The 25,919-nt window shown below is 46.7% G+C and overlaps 1 protein-coding gene across 1 annotated transcript in view; it reads right to left on the bottom strand.

Moving 5' to 3' along the window:
• Positions 1-5,870, bottom strand: part of LOC119320869 (cell division cycle 20.5, cofactor of APC complex-like) — a 16,330-nt gene extending 10,460 nt beyond the window's left edge. The window contains exon 1 of the mRNA XM_037594788.1: positions 5,438-5,870. Coding sequence (XP_037450685.1) covers positions 5,438-5,512 — 75 coding nt within the window. The 5' untranslated portion in view covers positions 5,513-5,870. The remainder of the gene's footprint in view (positions 1-5,437) is intronic.
• Between the last annotated feature and the right edge of the window lie 20,049 nt (positions 5,871-25,919).

Genomic DNA, 25,919 nt, shown 5'->3' with positions numbered 1-25,919 from the left:
TCCTCTCACTCGGGGGCTTAGCTGCAGTCCAAGCACTCGCCTAAGTTATAAAAATCCTACCGAGTGAAGAGCAATCCTCTCACTCGGGGGCTTAGCTGCAGTCCAAGCACTCGCCTAAGTTTATCAAAATCCTACCGAGTGGTAAGCCAGCCTTCCACTCGGAGGCTTAGCTGCAGTCCAAGCACTCGCCTAAGTTATAAAAATCCTACCGAGTGAAGAGCAATCCTCTCACTCGGGGGCTTAGCTGCAGCTTTGTGCTCGCCTAAGTTTATAAAAATCCTACCGAGTGAAGAGCAATCCTCTCACTCGGGGGCTTAGCTGCAGCTTCGTGCTCGCCTAAGTTATCAAAATCCTACCGAGTGGTAAGCCAGCCTTCCACTCGGGGGCTTAGCTGCAGTCCAAGCACTCGCCTAAGTTACAAAAATCCTACCGAGTGAAGAGCGATCCTCTCACTCGGAGGCTTAGCTGCAGTCCAACTGCTCGCCTAAGCACAGGCACCTTGCTTTGAACCTGCAAAAGACATTTTGAGCCGAAGGCAATCATATTCAAGCGCCAAATTCAAGTTTGAATCGATATCTAAAAGAACCGAAAGTGCTCAGGCGTCAAGCCTGTTAAGGTTTGTCGGTTACAATTCCACTCGGCATACCGAGGCAAATTTAAAGTGTCGAGCCAGAAGAAGTTTTTTACCCCTCCTGTGGAGGGCTGGAAGGTGCAACGAATTTATCAAGGTCAATTCCGTCGGCGATCCGAGTGGCAGCTGCAAGGAAAGTCTCCATAAAGGACCTGAAGTCATGCTTCTTGGTATTGGCCACCCGAAGGGCCGCCAGCTTCTCTTCTCGTGCATCTTTGCAGTGGACTCGGGCCAGACACAAAGCGACATCTGCACCACACCGAGCCGAGGACTTCTTCCACTCCTGCACTCGACCAGGAATCGCGTTCAAGCGGGCCATCAGCGACTCAAGGTCATTCTGAAGTGTCTCCTCAGGCCAGAGCGTCGAGTCGATGCGAGATGTGGCGGCCTTCAGCCTTGCGAGATAGTCCACGACAGCTGCGACACGAGACTCCAGTCGGAAAACATCCATGGCAACTTCGTCGTTCACCGGAGAATTGACGGGGTCAAGGTTCGGCTCCAGTCGGCTGGTTTCCTCTTCAAAGTTTTGACAAAATTCTGCAAGGGTGATCACTAAGTCAAGGGAATAGTCGAATGGAAGAAGCCACAGTTGGAAATATTTGCCAAACATGGAGGTTTACCTTCAAGCATAAGAAACAGCTTCTTGGCAAGGCCACTCAGGAAAGCCTCCAGTTCAGTCTTCTTCTCAGTCAATTTGCTGACTTGGTCGGTCAAGGCAGCTTTGTCAGTTCTCAGTCGACTGACTTCCTTGTTAGCAATCCCAAGAGCAGTTTTCAGATTGGTATTGTCTTGTTCGAGCTTGGTGACTGAAGCCAACTTTTCGTCAGCAAGCTTGATCTTATCAGCTAGCTCAAGGTCTTTCTTCTGCTGGGCCTCCCTTACCTTACCTGCAAGTTACAGCGAGATCAGATGCCGAAACAAGCAAGGGGAAAAGCAGTCGTCAGGGTCTCACCAAACATACCTTCGGTCTCCTCCTTTGCCTTTGTCAGCTTCTCCTGAACCAGCTTCAAGCTCAGCTCGACTTGAGTATGTTTTTGTTCCAGCTCTGAGTAGCGAGCCACGAGATCACAGGAGTTCTGCGAAGAACCAATCGACTAAGCGTCAAATGTAACTCACTTCCGAGTGAAAAAGGGAAAAACACAAGTTTCTAAGACTACAGCCGAATACAAGCATTCGACCGTAGCCTCGGGGACTACACCCAGTGGGTGCACTCAGCGTGCCCCCACTAATCCTGTTGAAGACAAAGTCGACCAGTCGACCTCAAAAAAAAAAAAAACAGTGTGCGAGACGCATTCTCTAAGACTGTGATCAACTGCAAGCAGTCGACCACAGTCTCGGGGACTACACCCAGTGGGTGCACTCAGCGTGCCCCCACTGGTTTGCGAAATCCAGTCGACCAGTCGACTGACAGAAAGATTGACATTATAAAGCCTAAGGCCGACTGCCAGCAGTCGACCTTAGCCTTGGGGACTACACCCAGCGGGTGCACTCAGCGTGCCCCCGCTAACACGGAGTTTATTCGACACACCCACTGGGTAACTAATATAAATCCCGGAAAAGAAAAGTTTTTGGTAGCATATCCAACAGAACAAACAGCAGTCGACTGACCTGGACATTGCTTTGGAGGGCAGAGCTGGCGTCATAAGCTGCCTGGCTCGCATCCCGGATGGTCTTCAGCTGCTCCATCATGAGTCCCGCCTGGCGTATTGCCTCCTTCGCTGCACCAGCTTGGTCCTCTAGGACGTGGTGAGTCGTGAAGAGGGAGGGCTGCTGAGCACTCGTCAGTGGGGTCGCGAAGGTCACCGTGTGTCGAGTGGTGTTCTCTTCCTCCACAGTCAGAATTTCAGGCGCTGACACATCCTGAGACACCTTACTGACGGACGCTTTTCGACTCCTCCTGTGCTTCAGCGGCTCTTCATCCTCATCATCATCAGGAAGATCGATAACAGTGTTGGGTGGAGCTGCGGAGAAGGGTCAGGATCAGAGATAGCGAGTCAGTCGACTAAGAATGGTATTAAGAACACAGTACCTGGATTCGAAGTTGCTGCATCCTCCATCTCGTGGTCATCGGCCCGGGCCGAGGTCTCAGAAGTAGCAGCACTGCAACTCCAAAGGATCAGTCGACTAACCTCAGCGTCGACCAGAGATAAAGTTCGCACAAGGATAAGAAAATATGAGCAACACAATTACCCTGATATGGTGGGGATGGACACCTTCATCTTCGGCAGGAGCTTGGTCGGCTTCGAGGAGGCCGCCCTGGGCTGCTTCGGCGCCTTTTCAGTCGGCGCCGGAGAGGTGGTCCGAGGGCGCTTGGTCGACTGAGCGGCAGTCGCAACCCCCTTACCACGTTCGGTCGAGGGGTCGTGGACAAGCTTCGACCGCCTTTCTGAGCGCGGTGGAACGACCTCCTCCTCCTCTTCTTCCTCGTCCTCGATGTCATCTTCATCACCTTCATCATCATCGTCGTCGTCATCCCCTGCAGCATCCGAGTCCCATTCCTCCTCTTCCTGGCTCTCGCCCCCGCTCGCCTCGCCCCCGCTCGCCTCGCCCCCGCTCGCCTCGCCTTCTTCAGTCGGAGCTTGCGCCCCATTGGGCATCGAGTACAGCTCGGTGAAGGCCTAGCAGATGCCCAAACAAGGGTCAGTCGACCAGTCGGCAGGGTTAGCAGAAATGAATACAACAAGGACACAATGGAAAGCAGAGCAAGTGTACCTTGTTTGGGACGCTGTCGTGGTCGAGTGGAGGAATCCTTCTGGCTCCGCGCGGGTTGTCCCTGTTCCCAGTAACGGCTACCATCCACCTTTCCAGAGTGGCGTCGTCGACTTCTTCTGGATGGACTCTAGTCTCGTCTTCGGGCCCACAGTACAACCACATGCAGTGGCTCCGGAACTGGAGAGGCTGGATGCGACGCTTGAGGAAAACCTCCAAGAGGTCCATGCCTGTCACACCCTCCCGAACTAGCTGCACCACGCGCTCCATCAACATCTTCACGTCGGCTTTCTCCTCCGGAATCAGCTTCAGAGGGGAGGGCTTGTTCACTCGGTCCATGGTAAACGGAGGGAGTCCACTCGACTGCCCTGGCGTCGACTGGACCTGGCAGTAGAACCAAGTCGACTGCCAGCCTCTGACGGACTCGGGAAAGGACATGGGCGGGAAGGTGCTATTATTCCTCACCTGAATCCCCAGGCCCCCACACATTTGGACGACTCGGGTCTTCTCGTCACCTGGGCTCGCCTTCTTCACGGTCTGAGAGCGACACGTGAAGATACGTTTGAACAAGCCCCAGTGCGGTCGACAGCCCAAAAAACCCTCACACATGGACACGAATGCAGCAAGATAGGCAATGGATTTTGGGGTAAAGTGGTGGAGCTGCGCTCCAAAGAAATTCAAGAAGCCACGGAAGAAAATGCTTGGCGGTAAGGAAAACCCGCGGTCAACATGAGTGGCCAGAAGCACACACTCACCCTCTTCTGGCTGTGGCTGCCACTCCTTCCCCGGCAACCTCGCAGCTCCGTGAGGGATCAAGCCCTCGTTGGCCATGTCGAGGAGGTCCTTCTCCGTGATGGTCGACTGGATCCAGTCTCCTTGGACCCAGCCTTTCGGCAGGCGGGATCTGGACGAGGACCCTCTGCGGCTGGTGGATCTCCCCTTCGCCTTCTCCGATGCCGACGCCTTCTTGGCACGCTCCAGCGCCGCCGTCTTCTCCTTGGCCATGGTCGCCGGTGAGATGCACGAAGTGAAGTGGTGCGGGGGCGAGGGCGAGCACGCTGAGCAGGGAGGAAGGAAGCAGAGGGAGAGAGGGAGAATGCTGAGGCGCAGCACAGAAATCCTCGCCGGGCACATTTATAAGGTCCCTTCCGAGTGGCTGACATGTGGGCCCGATCGATCTAATCATATCTGTGAGCAGTTATGAGGACTGGATACGTGGCGAAAAAGGCGGCGCGGAGATCGAGGCGTCTACGCCCCGTCCCATCCGAACGCCGCGGTCTGCCCCGCTTCGCGCGCGCCCCCAATTTTCGCACCCCGCAGAATCCGCGAGCAACAAATCAGCCTGTCAGACGTGGTGATTCCGGCGATCCGTCGCTCGGAGATCGACGAAGCTCGAAAGATCACTCGACGCAAAAATAGAACAGATCGAGTCGACCGAAGACAGATTGCTCCCTGTCAACGAAGAGATTCTTTGATCCAGAACAGCGCACAACTAGAGCGCAAAGGTTAATCGGAAACGACATCAACTCCTTCTTCACTCGAAGCCTCAATCCATTCGGGGGCTAATGATGGGGTTATGTACCTAGGGTAGGGTCACGGACCTGTCCCAAGTAACTTACCCTAGGACATCCCTAGAAGAGGTCGCCTTCCAGTCGACCAACGAGGACACACTCGACTGGCCTGAAGGACTCGACCACGAAGACTCACTCGACCACCAGGAGGTCAAGAGGCACTCTGCACCGCAACGGTCTGTAATTAAGTAGACTTTATGATAGTAAAGGCACTTTATGTGGGGCGTTACCAGTAACGCCCCAGACTTAACTCACCTTAAACCCTCTCCTACGTGGGCTGGCTGGGGTCCTGGCGCACTCTATATAAGCCACCCCCCTCCACAGGCAGAAGGGTTCGGCACCTTGTAATCCATACATTCATAATCCACTCGACCGCCTCCGGGCTCTGAGACGTAGGGCTGTTACTTCTTCCGAGAAGGGCCTGAACTCGTACATCCTTTGTGCTTACAACCTCTCCATAGCTAGGACCTTGCCTCTCCATACCTACCCCCCACTCTACTGTCAGGCTTAGAACCACGACACCGGCCTCCTGGAGCGGCGGCCACGGTGGTGAACATCGCCCGCTGCTCCTCTCTGGTGACGACATGTCGGTCAGCATCATCAAGAACGGCAAGAAACAGCAATCGTATTGTTAAAAACAGGATTAGGGCAAACAGAGCGATTCAATTCCACCCGGAAATCGACCAGAAATCGACAAGAAACCGTAAGTCAAATCGATTCAAGAAACGAGATCCTGGAGACTAGCACGCGCGCGGACAAGATTCAAGAAACGAGACAGGGGACCAGCAACCAAACGGGCGTTGAGCGTGAGGCGGATCCCGGAGAGCTTCGCGGGCGATCGAGACGGCGTTCCAGCGGGCGTTGGATCCGTTGGCTCGCGAGACCGGAGGGCGGATGTGGATTGCTTGGCGGCAGAGTAAATTCTGGTACGGAAGGAGGAGTGAGGGAGGCGAAGAAGAAGAAAGGGCGCGAGAAATAGCCGTTGGGTACCCCGTTCCCGCGTTTTCTCTCGCTAGCACCGCCACCGCGTAACGCGCACGCGAATCGATTTTTTTTAGGGAATCGTGTCGGGTTTCCTATTCACAGAGCGTTCTGGGCCAATGGAATATTATTTTTTTTGAGCAAAAGAGGGTTTCCCTCCAATTTCCATTACGTTGCATTTGGATGTCTGTATTGAAGACCTCCGTATTGAATTGATTTCAATTCCGATTCAACGAGGAAATTGTAATGGACACGAATACGAATTCGCTTGTTTGGATGCTCATGGAATTGGCTCATGGAATGACAAGGAGGTTTCAATACCAAATTCGGTTTGGATGGCAAGCTATGGAATTGCATTTTCATTATGCATCAAATCAAAATTTATACAATGTGTGAGTACAATTGATTATGTAGCATTAACATTTATCTTCCATGAAGAAATTATAACACTGTTACATAAGGCTAGAATTCATGAGAAGAATGGCTGTAAATACATGAAATTTTCTACTAGGGCAGATTACAAGTAAGTAACTATCAGATAAACTTACAAGATTCGGATTTACAAGAACTATTACACCGCAACAACGGAAAAAACTTACAAGATTACAGTAAAGCAAAGTCTGCAAAAAATGACCCAAGGGAAGACCCAGGGAGGGGAAGAACAGAGGGCAGACGAGGGGATCTCGCGATTGGCGGCTGACCACGAAGAAGATGGGGAACCAGCGGCATAGGAAGAGGGGGTCCAGTGGGACGCACCCTGGAGCACGGGAAGAGGAGAAGGAGCAGTGGCGGATGGGGAGAGCTAGGCCGTGGAAGCCATGGGTAGAGGAGATGCGGCGGATGGGGAGAGCCAGGTCGTGGCAGCCATGTGCAGAGGAGATGACGAGGGGATGAGGAGAAGGGCCGGCGGAGGGCATGAGAAGGAGAAATTGCGGCGGGGGTGAGGAGGACGACCGCCATCGGGTGCTTCCTGCCGGCGCCGCCTCCTCTCGTCGCTCGGGGTGGGGAGTGGCTGCTTCAGTCGAGCGGGGGAGAAAAGACGGGCCGCGAAACATTTTCTTTTGCGGGAGGCATGAGTACAAGCCAAATCGGAGGGGTTGGGCTCAGTACCGTGCGAGGCCTGGGCGCGTGGGATTGATTTCATTGCTGTATTGGATCGATTTCAGGCTATTATTTCCGCTGGCATGCCAAACACTCGAATTGGTGGTTGAGGAATACGAAATCCAATTCAGGACCCCAATATAGACATCCAAACACAATGTTAGAGAAACCAAGCCAAAGCCAAATTCAAGTCTAATAGTCTGATACAAGCCAAACAAAATAAAATGACGCAAATAGAGGAGAGAGCCTAGCCAGCGAGTAAACTCTCCCTACATAAACTAATGACCAGACCAACTACGAGGACATCGCTAAAGTTTATTACAATCCATCCAAAAGGAGGCGAGCTGAAGACACATGCAACAAATGACAAAATCTGAAGATTCTTCTCCCCGAAGCTTCACATTTGCAGCCTTGGAACTCCGAAGCGCCAGCCCTGCGAAGCTTTATAAATTTCACTTGCCACCTGTTCGATGAGCCTTGCCCCCAGCATCAGCGTTCTTTCCCCTGGGTCCTTTTTCTGCAAAATAGCCCAGTCAGCGATCCAATTGCACATTCTTTTAACGATCCCAATCGGGTCGTTTATATTTTTTCTACCAAACACAATATCATTCCTACTATTCCAAATTACCCAAAGGAGGGCAAATGTACCAATCAAGGCCATTTTCTTGTCATTTTTGCTGAAATTGTTTAACCAGTTTCCAAAACAATTATCCATGTCTTTTGGAAATTTTTTAAGGTCAAAAGCACACCCTACCAGACTCCAAATAAGTCTAGCAGCAGAGCAAGAAAAGAACAAGTGATCAATATTCTCTTCTTTTCCATAGAACACACAGTGTTTGTCTCCTTTCCACCCCCTTTTCAACAGGTTATCTCTGGTTAGAATACTCTTCTTGTTCAAGAGCCAAAGAAAAAACTTGATTTTTGCAGGCACTTTAACTTTCCACAGAAATTTATGTGGAAAGCCAACATCAGATTTAACTAAATGTAGATATAAAGATTTTACAGAAAATTCCCTATTAGTAGTCAGCATCCACATGGGTTTGTCTCTCCCTCCATGCGTTATTATTTCCTCACATATCCTCTTTAAGCTATCCCAGAGATTTTCATATTCTCCACAAATTGTTCTTCTGAAAGACATAACCCCCCAACCTTTATCTATCACTCCTCTGACAGTAATTTCCCTGTCATTACTAATGGAATATAGGGATAAGCCTCCTTCAAAGGTTTATCATCCACCCACCAGTCTTCGCAGAACCTTGAATTTCTACCATCACCAAGTTTTTTCTTGATGAGGGAAGAGCAACCCCCTAATTTTTAGTAGGCTAGACCAGAATTGTGAATCTCCTTTTTTGTTTTTGACTCCAGAAAGGCATTTGTCTATGAGATATTTAGATTTAATAATATCTTGCCAGAGCCCTTTTTCAGCCTCAAGTTTCCAAATCCATTTAGTAAGCAAAGCAATATTAAAGGTCTCAAGATTTGTTATTCCCAGCCCACCTTGTTGTTTTACAAAACAACAAGTTTTCCAGTTAACTAGATGATACTTCTTTTTATCTTGTTCTGCTTGCCACACTAATCTAGCTCTGTAAAAGTCAACTTTTTTCCTAACTCCAGCAGGGAGTAGGTAAAAAGGCATCATATAAATGGGAATATTTGTTAAACATGATTGCACCAGTGTGACTCTGCTAGCAATATTGAGCAATCTGCCCTGGCAGCAGGCACATCTTTTTTCAAAATTTTCAGTCACATTTCTCCACATACTATTCCTAATTCTTTTATTATGTATTGGTAAACCTAAATATTTCAAAGGCATTTCTCCCGGGGCACATGTGAAGATCTCTTGATATAAATTTCTCTTACTTTTAGCTTCCCCAAAAAGGTAAATGTCACTTTTATGAAAATTAATTGTCAACCCTGACATTTGTTCAAAGGCAGTCAATATGAATTTTAAGTTTTTCTGGCTGATTCCTCATCATCTTGTATCAGGAATATAGTATCATCAGCATATTGCAACATATTAACCCCATTCTCATGAATTTTAGTAAGTACCCCTTTAATGCAACCTTCTGTTCTAGCCTTATCCATTATTATAGCTAGGGCATCCAGAGCTAGGTCAAACAACGAAGGGGAGAGAGAATCCCCTTGCCTAAGTCCTTTAAAAGTTTTGAAAAAATGGCACACATTATCATTAACTTTCACCCCACCTGACCCCCCTCATGGTGTGCATCACCCAGTCACACCACTTATCAGGGAAGTTTTTCAACTTGAGCATTTTGTGGACAAAAGGCCACTTAATTTTGTCATATGCTTTTTCAAAATCAACTTTAAACAGCATAGCATTCTGTTTTTTGTATGAATTGAATTCAAGGCCTCATGCAAAGTAACCATTCCCTCCATGATATATCTACCTTTAACAAAGGCAGTTTGAATGGGTGATATTATAGGATTGACTACCTTACTAAGTTTGTTCATTAAGACTTTAGTAATGATTTTGAAACTAACATTTAACACACGTATAGGTCTGAATTTTTAATCTGTTTAGCATCCTTAACTTTAGGAACCAGAGTAATAATTCCATAGTTAAGCATAGCTAAATCAACCACACCCCTGTGAAAATCATCTAGAATTCTTTTTAGATCATTTTTAACCATATCCCAGAAGTTCTGATAAAATTCAATAGCAAACCCATCAGGCCCTGGACTTTTATTCCTTTCCATGGAAAAGACATCCTCTTTAATCTCGTCCATAGAGAAGTTTTTGATCAGTTCTTCTTGTGTAGTGACTAGACCTCAAACAGTCTGATCTATGTGCATCAGTGTCATCCCTGGATCGATAATGCTTACACACACGGTACTTGAGGATTTATAACAGAGTAGCAATCACACACTTATTACATCGAATAGTCTCAAAAGAAAACTTATTACAATAAATATGGCTTAAGGCCATCTAAAATCGATAACAACGAAAGGCTTGGAAGATAAAGTGAGTCCATCAACTCCAACGGCATCACTGAGTGAAAGATCACGACCTAAGGCACCTTACTCGTCGTTTGAAAAGTCTGCAAAGGAACATTGGAGCCCAAAACGGGTCAGCACATGGAATATGCTGGCAATGTAACACCTAGAGTAATGAACATAATAATTGCTATCACTACATGCATATATGGCTGGTGGAAAGCTCTATGGTTACTGTTTTGCATAAAGCCAATTTTCCCTACAACAAAGGAATAAAATTTTGTTCAACTATCATGGTGGTTGTTAAACATTGAGAAGGTTTCTCCAACTCAATCCCAATTAAGCATCATCATTAAACCCAATCAAATTATATTAAGAGTGATGAGATCAACATGATAATCCAAGAACTAGATACTCAAGATGTCCATAACCAGGGACACGGCTAACCATGATTAGTTTATACACTCTATAGAGGTTTGCGCACTTTTCCCCACAAGACTCGAATACACCCATGATCGGAGAATCGAGACACAGTCTTTCTGAAACAATAACTCTTTACTCTGGTTGGACAGTTACACCTACTTTCCCCTACATCTGCTAGCCCACCACTGAAAGAGGTCTTGCAACTTACTTAACTATGCTAGAGCCCATAATAGCTTGTGGCTGCACACGGAAGTTTCTAGCATGAATAATCTTATGATCCCTTTGAGCTTGGGTGGCAGTCCATAGGATAATCACACGGTAACCCCGGGATTTCCAAAAAAAGGCAACACTGTGTTCCCCAGGTGCCTCAATCCACCCAGATGTGTATTTAAGTAGCCACCTTAAGTTAACCATTAAATAACAATACTCACATCTGTCATGGATACACTCACCCAATCCACGTCTACTAGCATAGCCTAGCATGATAAGCAATATGTAGAAGTAACTCCCAAAGGTTTGATAATAAACAGGTAAATAGGTACTACCTCATCTACTTCCCAAAACCCACATGTTAAACAGATCCTAACCATGCAATTGTTTGAGGATTGATCTAATGCAATAAAATTGGGTAGTAAAGAGGTATGATCAAAGTGTTACTTGCCTTGCTGATGATCCGTGAAACCTAGAGACTCGTAGTAGCACGCTTCGCACTCCGGGTACTCTATCGCAAACAAACAAGCATACAATAAGCACTCAACTAGAAGCACGGGAAAACTCAAATAAGAGATCTAACCAGAAAGTTCAACTTAAGAACTCCTGTTTGCAAAAAGAATCAAATCAAATGAAGAAACGAAACTCAAACTGCGAAAGAAACAAGCTCCGTTTACTAATCTAGTCTAAAGTCAAATTTTACAGTACCAAAATCTTGTTCAAGTTGGTTAAACAGAAAGAGGGCTTCGAGACGAAGATCTAGGCACTTGAATCGCCTGATTCCGACAAATGAGTGAAAAGATAAACTAAAACTAAGATCTGGGCTGAAATCGCGATCAAAATAATCACGGAAAAACCCTGGAAAAAGAAAAACTGACGAACATGCTAACCAACGAACGTTCGCTGTCTACGGCTAATGAGTGAACACTATTCGTTAAAACGGACGAACGAACAGGCATTCGCTAAATAACTAAACCGAAAAAAATTCGATCTAATCTGAAAAAAAAGAAACTAGGGTTTAAATAAAAACCGGTCGGTTTTTACCTAAACCGAAAAAAATCGGCGGATCCGGATCGGATCGGCGGCGGCTCTGGCGAGACACGGCAGCCGCAGCGGCGAGCGGCAGCGCTAGGCTGTGGGGCTGGCGGCGCGGGTTGGTCGTGTGGTGGTGGGGGTCGGCGGCGGCGCTATTTAAGGAGGAGGGGCTGGTGGCTTGGGGAAGGAGGCAGGGCGGCGGGGCTGGGCGGCTCAGCCACGGCAAGCGGCGGCGCGGGGCAGGACTCCTGCTCAGATTTGGCGAGCGGCTTGGGCCGGCTGGGCTTCGGCCCGGTCATTCCGAACGGAAGATTTTTTTTAAATAAGATTCCGCCGAAAACAAATCCTAGAAAAATAAAATAAAAACCTACAAATGCCAAAACAAAATTTCAACCGTTTAAATGAAATATTTAGAACAAGATGAACATTTTCTTGGCCTAAAAATGCAGTTTTCAAAACGTGCAATTTTTCTAAGTCAAATAAAATTGGAAGCAAATCCAAATAAAACTACTTATTTGATTTTAATATTTTTCCTCTAATATTTCATTTATTTTGGAGAAGTCATATTATCGCCCTTCATATATTTTTATTTTCGAAATATTAGGAAAGAAAAATAAGTAAAACCAAATGATCCTTATTTCAAAATTTGAGAAAACTCAAATATGAAAATAATGAAATGCCCAATCTCTCCGCTGGTCCTTGAATTGCGTAGAATTTCTAGGATCTAGCCAAAATACAACAAAATATGATATGCAATGATGATCTAAGGTATAACATTCCAAATTGAAAATTTGGGATGTTAAAAACCTACCCCCCTTAAGATGAATCTCGCCCGAGATTCGGGTTGGCTAGAAAATAGGTGAGGGTGGTCCTTCTGTAGCTTCCTCTTGTTCCCAGGTGGCTTCATCTTTGATATGGTGGCTGCACTGAACTTTGCATAACTTGATAACCTTGCTGCGTGTGACTCAGCTGGCAAACTCGAAAATCTTCATTGGTTTCTCCTCATAGGTCAAATCACTATCCAACTGAATCGCTTCTAGTGGCACTGTGTCTCTCAGAGGGATATCAACCATCTCTGTGTGGCACTTCTTCAACTAGGAAACATGGAACACATCATGAACTCCTAACAATCCTTTGGGCAATTCCAATTTGTAAGCAACTTCTCCCATACGTTCCAAAACTTTGTATGGTCCCACAAAACATGGTGCTAACTTTCCCTTAACTTCAAAACGCTTAACTCCTCGAAGTGGGGACACACGAAGATACGCTCTGCCTCCGACTTCGTATACTGTTTCCTTGCGTTTCGAATCCACATAGCTCTTTTGCCTGGACTGGGCTACCCTGAGTCTATCGCGAATCAACTTAACCTTCTCCTTAGACTCTTTAATGAAATCTGGTCCAAACAACTGACGGTCTCCAACTTCATCCCATAACAACGGTGTGCTGCACCTCCTTTTGTACAAAGCTTTGAAAGGGGCCATCTTCAAACTGGCTTGATAGCTGTTGTTGTAAGAGAACTCTGCGTATGGCAAATTGTCGTCCCAACTAGATCCATAATCTAGCGCACAAGCTCTCAACATGTCCTCCAGAATCTGATTGACTCTCTCAGTCTGTCCATCTGTCTGTGGATGAAAGGCTGTACTGAACTCTAGCCTGGTACCCAAAGTTTCATGCAACTGATTCCAGAACTTTGAGGTAAACTGGGTTCCTCTATCTGATACAATGGTCCTCGGAACTCCATGCATACATACGATCTTGGTCATGTATATCTTTGCCAACTTAGCACTAGTGTAAGTGGTCTTCACTGGGATGAAATGAGCTACCTTCGTCAAACGATCTAGTACAACCCAAATCGAGTCATAGCCTGAATGAGTCCTGGGCAATCCCGTGATAAAATCCATGCCTAGCTTATCCCACTTCCATTCGGGTATCAGCAATGGATGTAGCAATCCTGCTGGCTTCTGATGCTCTGCCCTCACTCTCTAACATACATCACAAACTGCTACATACTCTACAATATCCTTCTTCATTCTGGTCCACCAGAAACTGTCCTTCAAATATAGGTACACCTTGGTGTTACCTGGGTGAATCGAATACGGCGAATCATGGGCCTCCTGCAGAATCAACTTCCTGATCTCTGGGTCATTAGGCACATATACGCGGTCCTCAAACCATAAGGTATCGTGCTCATCCTCACGAAATCCTTTAGCCTTTCCCTTGCTTATCCTTTCCTTTATCTTGGCGATCTCCTTGTCCGTCTTCTAAGCTTCCCTGATCTTATCCATCAAAGTAGACTGAATTTCCAATGCTGCTACATAGCCTCTCGGAACTATTTCCAAACTTATCTTGCGAAGATCCTCTGCTAACTCCTTGGGCAACTCTCCGGTCATTAATGTATTGACATGTCTCTTGTGACTCAATGCATCAGCTGTTGGAAATATGCCCTAGAGGCAATAATAAAAGGATTATTATTATATTTCTTTGTTCATGATAGTTGTCTTTTATTCATGCTATAATTGTATTATCCGGAAATCATAATACACGTGTGAATACTTAGACCACAACACGTCCCTAGCGAGCCTCTAGTTGACTAGCTCGTTGATCAACAGATAGTCATGGTTTCCTGACTATGGACATTGGATGTCGTTGATAACGGGATCACATCATTAGGAGAATGATGCGATGGACAAGACCCAATCCTAAGCATAGCACAAAGATCGTGTAGTTCATTTTGCTAGAGCTTTTCCAATGTCAAGTATATCTTCCTTAGACCATGAGATCGTGTAACTCCCGGATACCGTAGGAGTGCTTTGGGTGTACCAAACGTCACAACGTAACTGGGTGACTATAAAGGTGCACTACAGGTATCTCTGAAAGTGTCTGTTGGGTTGACACGGATCGAGACTGGGATTTGTCACTCCGTATTACGGAGAGGTGTCACTGGGTCCACTCGGTAGTGCATCATCATAATGAGCTCAAAGTGACCAAGTGTCTGGTCACGGGATCATGCATTATGGTACGAGTGAAGTGACTTGCCGACAACGAGATTGAACGAGGTATTGGGATACCGACGATCGAATCTCGGGCAAGTAACATACCGTCTGGCAAAGGGAATAGTATATGGGGTTGACTAAATCCTCAACATCGTGGTTCATCTGATGAGATCATCGAGGAGTATGTGGGAGCCAACATGGGTATCCAGATCCCACTGTTGGTTATTGACCGGAGAGCCGTCTCGGTCATGTCTACATGTCTCCCGAACCTGTAGGGTCTACACACTTAAGGTTCGGTGACGCTAGGGTTGTATGAATATGAGTATGCAGCAAACCGAATGTTGTTCGGAGTCCCAGATGAGATCCCGAACGTCACGAGGAGTTCCGGAATGGTCCGGAGGTAAAGAATTATATATAGGAAGTTTTGTTTCGGCCATCGGGAAAGTTTCGGGGTTACCCGGTATTGTACCGGGACCACCGGAAGGGTCCCGGGGGTCCACCGGGTGGGGCCACCTATCCAGGAGGGCCCCGTGGGCTGAGGTGGGAGGGGAACCATCCCCTAGTGGGCTGGTGCGCCCCCCTTGGGCCCCCCTGCGCCTAGGGTTGGAAACCCTAGGGTGGGGGGTGCACCACTTGCCTTGGGGGGCACTCCACCCCCTGGCCGCCGCCCCCTTCAGAGATTCCCATCTCTAGGGCCGCCCCCCAGGGGGCCTATATAAAGGAGGGGGGGAGGGAGGGCAGCCGCACCTGAGTCTTGGCACCTCCCTCCCCCTGCTACACCTCTTCCTCCTCCCGTAGTTGCTTGGCGAAGCCCTGCCGTAGTCCTGCTGCATCCACCACCACGCCGTCGTGCTGCTGGATCTTCATCAACCTCTCCTTCCCCCTTGCTAGATCAAGACGGAGGAGACTTCACGTTGACCGTACGTTTGTTGAACGCGGAGGTGCCGTCCGTTCGGCGCTAGGATCTCCGGTGATAGGATCACGACGAGAACGACTCCCTCAACCCCGTTCTCTTGAACGCTTCCGCACGCGATCTACAAGTGGTATGTAGATGCATCTCTCTCTCTCTCTCATTGCTAGATGAACTCATAGATTGATCTTGGTGAACGTAGGAAAATTTTATTTTATGCAACGTTCCCCTACAGTGGCATCATGAGCTAGGTCTATGCGTAGTTCTCTATTGCATGAGTAGAACCCAAATCTGTTGTGGGCGTAGATCTTGTCAACTTGCTTGCCACTACTAGTCTTTTCTTGCTTCAGCGGTATTGTGGGATGAAGCGGCCCGGACCGACCTTACACGTACGCTTACGTGAGACAGGTTCCACCGACTGACATGCACTAGTTGCATAAGGTGGCTAGGGGGTGTCTATCTCTCCTACTCTAGTTGGAGGGGATTCGATGAAAAGGGTCCTTATGAAGGGTAAATAGAAGTTGACAAAATCACGTTGTGGTTATTCGTAGGTAAGAAAACGTTCTTGCTAGAACCCAATCGCAGCCACGTAAAAGATGCAACAACAATTAGAGGATGTCTAACTTGTTCTTGCAGCAATTGCTATGTGATGTGATATGGCCAAAAGTTGTGATGAATGATGAATGATATATTGTGATGTATGAGATCATGTTCTTGTAATAGGAATCATGACTTGCATATCGATGAGTATGACAACCGGCAGGAGCCATAGGAGTTGTCTTAATTATTGTATGACCTGCGTGTCAATGATTTAACGCCATGTAATTACTTTACTTTATTGCTAAACCGTTAGCTATAGTAGTAGAAGTAATAGTTGGCGAGCAACTTCATGGAGGCACGATGATGGAGATCATGATGATGGAGGTCATGGTGTCATGCCAGTGACAAAGATGATCATGGAGCCCCGAAGATGGAGATCGAAGGAGCTATATGATATTGGCCATATCATGTCACCACTTTATATAATTGCATGTGATGTTTATTATGTTTTATGCATCTTGTTTACTTAGAACGGCGGTAGTAAATAAGATGATCCCTTATAATAATTTCAAGAAAGTGTTCCCCCTAACTGTGCGCCGTTGCTAAAGTTCGTCGTTTCGAAGCACCACATGATGATCGGGTGTGATAGATCCTTACGTTCACATACAACGGGTGTAAGACAGTTTTACACATGCAAAACACTTAGGGTTAACTTGACAAGCCTAGCATGTACAGACATGGCCTCGAAACACAAGAGACCGAAAGGTCAAACATGAGTCGTATGGAAGATACGATCAACATGGAGATGTTCACCGATGATGACTAGTCCGTCTCACGTGATGATCGGACACGGCCTAGTCGACTCGGATCGTGTAACACTTAGATGACTAGAGGGATGTCAAATCTGAGTGGGAGTTCATTAAATAATTTGATTAGATGAACTTAATTATCATGAACTTAGTCTAAAATCTTTGCAAAATATGTCTTGTAGATCAAATGGCCAACGCTCATGTCAACATGAACTTCAACGCGTTCCTAGAGAAAACCAAGCTGAAAGATGATGGCAGCAACTATTAGGACTGGGTTCGGAACCTGAGGATCATCCTCATAGCAGCCAAGAAAGCATATGTCCTAGAAGGACCGCTAGGTGAAGCACCCATCCCAGAGAACCAAGACGTTATGAACGCTTGTGAGTCACATGCTGATGATTATTCCCTCGTTCAGTGCGGCATGCTTTACAGCTTAGAACCGGGGCTCCAAAAGCGTTTTGAGCAACACGGAGCATATGAGATGTTCGAGGAGCTGAAAATGGTTTTTCAAGCTCATGCCTCGGTCGAGAGATATGAAGTCTCCGACAAGTTCTATAGTTGTAAGATGGAGGAAAACAGTTCTATCAGTGAGCACATACTCAAAATGTCTGGGTTGCACAACCGCCTGTCCCAGCTGGACATTAACCTCCCGTACGAGGCGGTCATTGACAGAATCCTTCAGTCGCTCCCACCGAGCTACAAGAGCTTTGTGATGAACTACAATATGCAGGGGATGGTGAAGACCATTCCTGAAGTATTTTCAATGCTGAAGTCAGCAGAGGTTGAAATCAAGAAAGAACATCAAGTGTTGATGGTCAATAAGACCACTAAGTTCAAGAAGGGCAAGGGTAAGAAGAACTTCAAGAAGGACGGCAAAGATGTTGCCGCGCCCGGTAAGCCAGTTGCCGGGAAGAAGTCAAAGAATGGACCCAAGCCTGAGACTGAGTGCTTTTATTGCAAAGGGAAGGGTCACTGGAAGCGGAACTGCCCCAAATACTTAGCGGACAAGAAGGCCGGCAACACTAAAGGTATATGTGATATACATGTAACTGATGTGTACCTTACCAGTACTCGTAGTAACTCCTGGGTATTTGATACCGGTGCCGTTGCTCACATTTGTAACTCGCAGCAGGAGCTGCGGAATAAGCGGGGACTGGCGAAGGACGAGGTGACGATGCACGTCGGGAATGGTTCCAAGGTCGATGTGATCGCCGTTGGCACGCTACCTCTACATTTACCTACGGGATTAGTTTTAAACCTCAATAATTGTTATTTAGTGCCAAGTTTGAGCATGAACATTGTATCTGGATCTCGTTTAATACGAGATGGCTACTCATTTAAATCCGAGAATAATGGTTGTTCTATTTATGTGAGAGATATGTTTTATGGTCATGCCCCGATGGTCAACGGTTTATTCTTAATGAATCTCGAACGTAATGTTACACATATTCATAGTGTGAATACCAAAAGATGTAAAGTTGATAACGATAGTCCCACATACTTGTGGCACTATCGCCTTGGTCACATTAGTGTCAAGCGTATGAAGAAGCTCCATGCTGATGGACTTTTAGAGTCTCTCGATTATGAATCATTTGACACATGCGAACCATGCCTCATGGGCAAAATGACCAAGACTCCGTTCTCCGGAACTATGGAGCGAGCAACCAACTTATTGGAAATCATACATACTAATGTGTGTGGTCCAATGAGCGTTGAGTCTCGCGGAGGATATCGTTATGTTCTCACTCTCACTGATGACTTGAGTAGATATGAGTATGTCTACTTGATGAAACACAAGTTTGAGACCTTTGAAAAGTTCAAGGAATTTCAAAATGAAGTAGAGAATCAACGTGACCGAAAGATAAAATTCTTACGATCGGATCGTGGAGGAGAATATTTAAGTCACGGATTTGGTACGCACTTAAGAAAATGTGGAATTGTTTCACAACTCACGCCGCCTGGAACACCTCAGCGTAACGGTGTGTCCGAACATCGTAATCGCACTCTATTGGATATGGTGCGACTTATGATCTCTCTTACCGATTTACCGCTATCATTTTGGGGATACGCTCTAGAGACAGCTACATTCACTTTAAATAGGGCACCGTCTAAATCCGTTGAGACGACACCGTATGAATTATGGTTTGGGAAGAAACCTAAGCTGTCGTTTCTAAAAGTTTGGGGATGCGATGCTTATGTCAAGAAACTTCAACCTGAAAAGCTTGAACCCAAGTCGGAAAAATGCGTCTTCATAGGATACCCCAAGGAAACCATTGGGTATACCTTCTACCTTAGTTCCAAAGGCAAGATCTTTGTTGCCAAGAACAGATCCTTTCTGGAAAAAGAGTTTCTCTCCAAAGGAGTAAGTGGGAGGAAAGTAGAACTCGATGAAGTATGACCTCTTGAACCGGAAAGTAGTGCAACTCAGGAAGTTGATCCTATGGTGCCTACACCGACTGGAGAGGAAATTAATGATGATGATCAAGGTACTTCGGATCAAGTTGCTACTGAACTTCGTAGGTCCACAAGGACACGTTCCACACCAGAGTGGTATGGCAACCCTGTCCTGGAAATCATGTTGTTAGACAACGGTGAACCTTCGAACTATGAAGAAGAGATGGCAGGCCCAGATTCCAACAAATGGCTAGAAGCCATGAAGTCCGAGATAGAATCCATGTATGAAAACAAAGTATGGACTTTGACTGACTTGCCCGATGATCTGCGAGCGATAGAAAACAAATGGATCTTTAAGAAAAAGACGGACGCGGATGGTAATGTCACCATCTATAAAGCTCGACTTGTTGCTAAGGGTTATCGACAAGTTCAAGGGGTTTACTACGATGAGACTTTCTCTCCCGTAGCGAAGCTTAAGTCCGTCCGAATCATGTTAGCAATTGCCGCATACTATGATTATGAGATATGGCAGATGGACGTCAAAACGGCATTCCTTAACGGTTATCTTAAGGAAGAGCTATATATGATGCAGCTGGAAGGTTTTGTCGATCCTAAGAATGCTAACAAAGTATGCAAGCTCCAGCGATCCATTTATGGGCTAGTGCAAGCATCTCGGAGTTGGAACATTCGCTTTGATGAGATGATCAAAGCGTTTGGGTTTATGCAGACTTATGGAGAAGTCTACGTTTACAAGAAAGTGAGTGGGAGCTCTGTAGCATTTCTCATATTATATGTAGATGACATACTTTTGATGGGAAATGATATAGAATTCTTGGACATCATTAAGGCCTACTTGAATAAATGTTTTTCAATGAAGGACCTTGGAGAAGCTGCTTACATATTAGGCATCAAGATCTATAGGGATAGATCGAGACGCCTCATAGGTCTTTCACAAAGCACATACCTTGATAAGATTTTGAAGAAGTTCAAAATGGATTAGTCCAAGAAAGGGTTCTTGCCTGTATTGCAAGGTGTGAGATTGAGCTCGGCTCAATGCCCGACCATGGCAAAAGATAAAGAAGAGATGAGTGTCATCCCCTATGCCTCAGCCATAGGATCTATTATGCATGCCATGCTGTGTACCAGACCTGATGTAAACCTTGCCGTAAGTTTGGTAGGAAGGTACCAAAGTAATCCCGGCAAGGAACACTGGACAACGGTCAAGAATATCTTGAAGTACCTGAAAAGGACAAAGGACATGTTTCTCATTTATGGAGGTGACGAAGAGCTCGTCGTAAAGGGTTACGTCGACGCTAGCTTCGACACAGATCTGGATGACTCTAAGTCACAAACCAGATACGTGTATATGTTGAATCGTGGAGCAGTGAGCTGGTGCAGTTGCAAGCAGAGCGTCGTGGCAGGATCTACATGTGAAGCGGAGTACATGGCAGCCTCGGAGGCAGCGCATGAAGCAATATGGATGAAGGAGTTCATCACCGACCTAGGAGTCATACCCAATGCGTCGGGGCCAATCACTCTCTTCTGTGACAACACTGGAGCTATTGCCCTTGCCAAGGAGCCCAGGTTTCACAAGAAGACCAGGCACATCAAGCGTCGTTTCAACTCCATCCGTGAAAATGTTCAAGATGGAGACATAGATATTTGCAAAGTACACACGGATCTGAATGTCGCAGATTCGTTGACTAAACCTCTTCCGCGAGCAAATCATGATCAACACCAGAACTCTATGGGTGTTCGATTCATCACAATGTAACTAGATTATTGACTCTAGTGCAAGTGGGAGACTGTTGGAAATATGCCCTAGAGGCAATAATAAAAGGATTATTATTATATTTCTTTGTTCATGATAGTTGTCTTTTATTCATGCTATAATTGTATTATCCGAAAATCGTAATACACGTGTGAATACTTAGACCACAACATGTCCCTAGTGAGCCTCTAGTTGACTAGCTCGTTGATCAACAGATAGTCATGGTTTCCTGACTATGGACATTGGATGTCGTTGATAACGGGATCACATCATTAGGAGAATGATGTGATGGACAAGACCCAATCCTAAGCATAGCACAAAGATCGTGTAGTTCATTTTGCTAGAGCTTTTCCAATGTCAAGTATCTCTTCCTTAGACCATGAGATCGTGTAACTCCCGGATACCGTAGGAGTGCTTTGGGTGTACCAAACGTCACAACGTAACTGGGTGACTATAAAGGTGCACTACAGGTATCTCCAAAAGTGTTTGTTGGGTTGACACGGATCGAGACTGGGATTTGTCACTCCGTATTACGGAGAGGTGTCACTGGGCCCACTCGGTAGTGCATCATCATAATGAGCTCAAAGTGACCAAGTGTCTGGTCACAGGATCATGCATTACGGTACGAGTAAAGTGACTTGCCGGCAACAAGATTGAACGAGGTATTGGGATACCGACGATCGAATCTCGGGCAAGTAACATACCGTCTGTCAAAGGGAATAGTATACGGGGTTGACTGAATCCTCGACATCGTGGTTCATCCGATGAGATCATCGAGGAGTATGTGGGAGCCAACATGGGTATCCAGATCCTGCTATTGGTTATTGACCAGAGAGCCGTCTCGGTCATGTCTACATGTCTCCCGAACCCGTAGGGTCTACACACTTAAGGTTCAGTGACGCTAGGGTTGTATGAATATGAGTATGCAGCAAATCGAATGTTGTTCGGAGTCCCAGATGAGATCTCGTACGTCACGAGGAGTTCTGGAATGGTCCGTAGGTAAAGAATTATATATAGGAAGTGCTGTTTCGGTCATCGGGAAAGTTTCGGGCTCACCCGGTATTGTATCGGGACCACCGGAAGGGTCCCGGGGTTCCACCGGGTGGGGCCACCTATCCCGGAGGGCCCCGTGGGCTGAGGTGGGAGGGAAACCAGCCCCTAGTGGGCTGGTGCGCCCCCCTTGGGCCCCCCTGCGCCTAGGGTTGGAAACCCTAGGGTGGGGGCGCACCACTTGCCTTGGGGGGCACTCCACCCCCCTGGCCGCCGCCCCCTTGGGAGATTCCCATCTCCAGGGCCGGCGCCCCCCCAGGGGGCCTATATAAAGGAGGGGGGAGGGAGGGCAGCCGCACCTGAGTCTTGGCGCCTCCCTCCCCCTGCTACACCTCTTCCTCCTCCCGCAGTTGCTTGGCGAAGCCCTGTCGGAGTCCTGCTGCATCCACCACCACGCTGTCATGCTGCTGGATCTTCATCAACCTCTCCTTCCCCCTTGCTGGATCAAGACGGAGGAGACGTCATGCTGACCGTACGTGTGTTGAACGCGGAGGTGCCGTCCGTTCGGCGCTAGGATCTCCGGTGATAGGATCACGACGAGAACGACTCCCTCAGCCCCGTTCTCTTGAATGCTTCCGCACGCGATCTACAAGTGGTATGTAGATGCATCTCTCTCTCTCGTTGCTAAATGAACTCATAGATTGATCTTGGTGAACGTAGGAAAATTTTATTTTATGCAACGTTCCCCTACATCAGCTACTACATTAGCATTTCCGGGATGATAATGAAATCTCATATCATAATCCTTGATGAGCTCCAACCATCTCCTTTGCCTGAGATTCAACTCCTTCTGCATGAAGATATACTTCAAACTCTTGTGATCCGTGTACACCTCACAATGGTTTCCGATGAGAAAGTGTCTCCAAGTCTTCAATGCATGCACTACTGCTGCTAACTCCAAATCATGGGTAGCATAATTTAACTCATGGGGTTTAAGCTGTCGTGAGACATATGAAACAACCCTTCCCTCCTACATAAGTACTGCTCCAAGTCCTCAACGAGAAGCATCGCAACACACTTGATAATCCTTGCGTTGATTTTGAAGAATCAACACTGGGGCTGTAACCAAACGTTTCTTCAACTCCTGAAAATTGGACTCACATTCCTCAGTCCATTAGAACTTGGTGTCCTTCTTCAACAACTCCGTCATGGGCTTTGCAATCTTTGAGAAATTCTCAATGAACCTTCGGTAGTATCTTGCGAGTCCAAGGAAACTCCGGATCTCTCCAACTGACGTGGGTGCTTCCCAATTTTTCACAGTGACAACCTTGGTGGGGTCTACTGCTATTCCTTCTCTCCGGATATAACATGTCCGAGGAATCCAACTTCATTCAACCAAAACTCACACTTACTGAATTTGGCATATAACTGATGTTCTTTGAGCTTTCCAAGTACCAAACACAAATGCTCCTTATGCTCCTCTTCATTCTTCGAGTAGACCAAAATATCATCAATGAACACCACGACAAACTTATCCAAAAACTCCATAAACACCTTGTTCATCATATTCATGAAATACGCAGGTTCGTTAATCATACCAAATGACATAACGGTATACTCATATAGCCCGTACCTTGTGGTAAAAGCTATCTTAGGTATATCCTGCTCTCGAATCTTCAGCTGGTGGTATCCTGATTGCAGATCGATCTTGGAAAATACTTTAGCTCCTTGTAACTGGTCAAACAAATCATTGATCATTGGCAGTGGGTACTTGTTCTTGATTGTTACTTCATTCAATCCACGATAATCAACAACCATCCTCAACGTCCCATCCTTCTTCTCCACTAGAAGTATTGGTGATCCCCAAGGTGACGAACTTGGGTGAATATATCCTTTATCCAGTAACTCGTTAATCTGCTTCTTAATTTCCTCCAAATCCTTTGCGGGCATCCTGTACCGTCTCTTAGATATTGGCCCTGTGCCTGGGAAAATCTCAATCAAAAAGTCAATTCTCTATCCGGTGGCATGCCTGGAAACTCTTCTGGGAATACATTAGGGAAATCCTTCACCACTGGTACTTCCTCCTGTACAACTCCTGATAAGGAATTCACTTGAGTCCTCTTCGGTACATGCCGGGATACATACTTCATCCTCCTACCTTCTGGGGTGGTAAGCATAATTGACTTACTGGGGAAATCTATGTTTCCTCCATACATCGATAGCCAATCCATACCCAAAATCACATCCAAACCTTGCGACTCCAGAATTATCAGGTCTGAGAGGAAAACATGCCTACCTATGGTCAATGGCATCTGAAAACATCCTTGGCTTGCCATATGCTCCGCTCCTAGCGAGCTTACTAACATAGGTGTTCTAAGAACTTTGGTGGGCAGTTTATACTTATCCACAAATCCCCTTGATATGTATGAATGTGATGCACCAGTATCAAAAAGAACAATTGCAGTAAATGTCTTAACCAAAAACTTACCTATTACTGCCTCCGGCTGTGCTTCAACCTCCTCCACGTTAATGTGGTCCACTTGTCCCCTATTGAAAGGGTTAGGCTTCTTCCCAGAGCTTCCATTATTGTTTCCATTCTTAGCTTCAGGATATTCATTGGCATAATGTCTAGTCTTCTGGCACTTGTAGCAAGTAATGTGACTTAGATCCTTCTTGGCGGGCGTTGCTGGGTTGGAACGGCTCTGGTCGTTGCTTCCTCCATTCCCATTCCCATTCTTGGGGCCACTATGGTGGTGCGAACTCCCTCCATTGTGATTGTGACCTCCATGGTTATGGTGAAGGGGTCCCCCCGAGTTCGGGGTAAAACGAGGCCTCTGCTGAGCTCCAGAATTGTACTTCCCTTGTCCATACTTCCTCTTGCGGTTGTCAATATGCTGCTGCTTCCCTTCAATCATGAGAGATCTATCTACCAACTCCTGGTAGTTGTTGAAGGTTGCCACCATCAACTGCATGCTCAGCTCATCATTCAGTCCTTCCAAAAACTTCTCCTGCTTTGCTGCATCCGTAGATCCGTCATTTGGGGCATAACATGCTAACTTACTAAAATCATCCACATACTGGACTACTGAGCATCCTCCTTGGCGCAAGTTGTGAAACTCGCGCTTCTTCATGGCCATAGGTCCTGCTGAAACATGGGCAGTGCGGAAAGCCTGCTGAAACTGATCCCATGTGACAGTGTCGACAGGGTAAGTGGCTGTGAAATTCTCCCACCATGATGATGCGGGTCCATCAAGCTGATGTGCGGCAAAACACACTCTCTCCGCATCTGTGCATCCTGTAGTGGTCAACTCCCTTCCAATCTTGTGGAGCCAATCATCTGAAACTATCGGCTCAGTGCTACTGGAGAACACCGGCGGATTTAGCCTTAGGAAACAGGCTAAGTGATCAAAAGGTGGTGGTGGCGGGTTATTGTTGTTGTTGTTCCCCTGATTCTGAGTGGACTAGTAGCTGCATCAGGGTATTCTGCTACTGGATCAACTGAGTGAGCTCCAGTGGGAAAGCAAAACCATTGTCGCGTCTCGGAGGCATCTGATGGGTTTAGAAAAGATGAGAAAATAGAACAGAAAGAGGTCTAGGGGAAAACACTACCCATATGCTCATGAGACAAACACAAACAAATAACTTCAATCAAATCAAACAAGGGCATACATCGGTCTAACTATCGTTACAAAAGTGCTTGGACTATACTATATACATGGGGGAATGCTACTACTGTTATGGTGGTCGACTAGAAATCTTGATCGGTGGAAGACTCCATGATATCTGCTCCAGCTTCATCAACATAGTCATCATCACTATCGTCTGGGTCTGAGTCGGTGTCGTCGATGATGATGTAGTCCTCCGACGAATGAATGGAATTGTCGTCTTCTCCTCCTA

Source organism: Triticum dicoccoides, chromosome 6B (genome assembly GCF_002162155.2).
Source record: "Triticum dicoccoides isolate Atlit2015 ecotype Zavitan chromosome 6B, WEW_v2.0, whole genome shotgun sequence".
Taxonomy (NCBI): Eukaryota; Viridiplantae; Streptophyta; class Magnoliopsida; order Poales; family Poaceae; genus Triticum; species Triticum dicoccoides.
The sequence above is the reverse complement of the archived record's forward strand: the minus strand, read 5'-3'. Positions and strand labels throughout refer to the sequence as shown.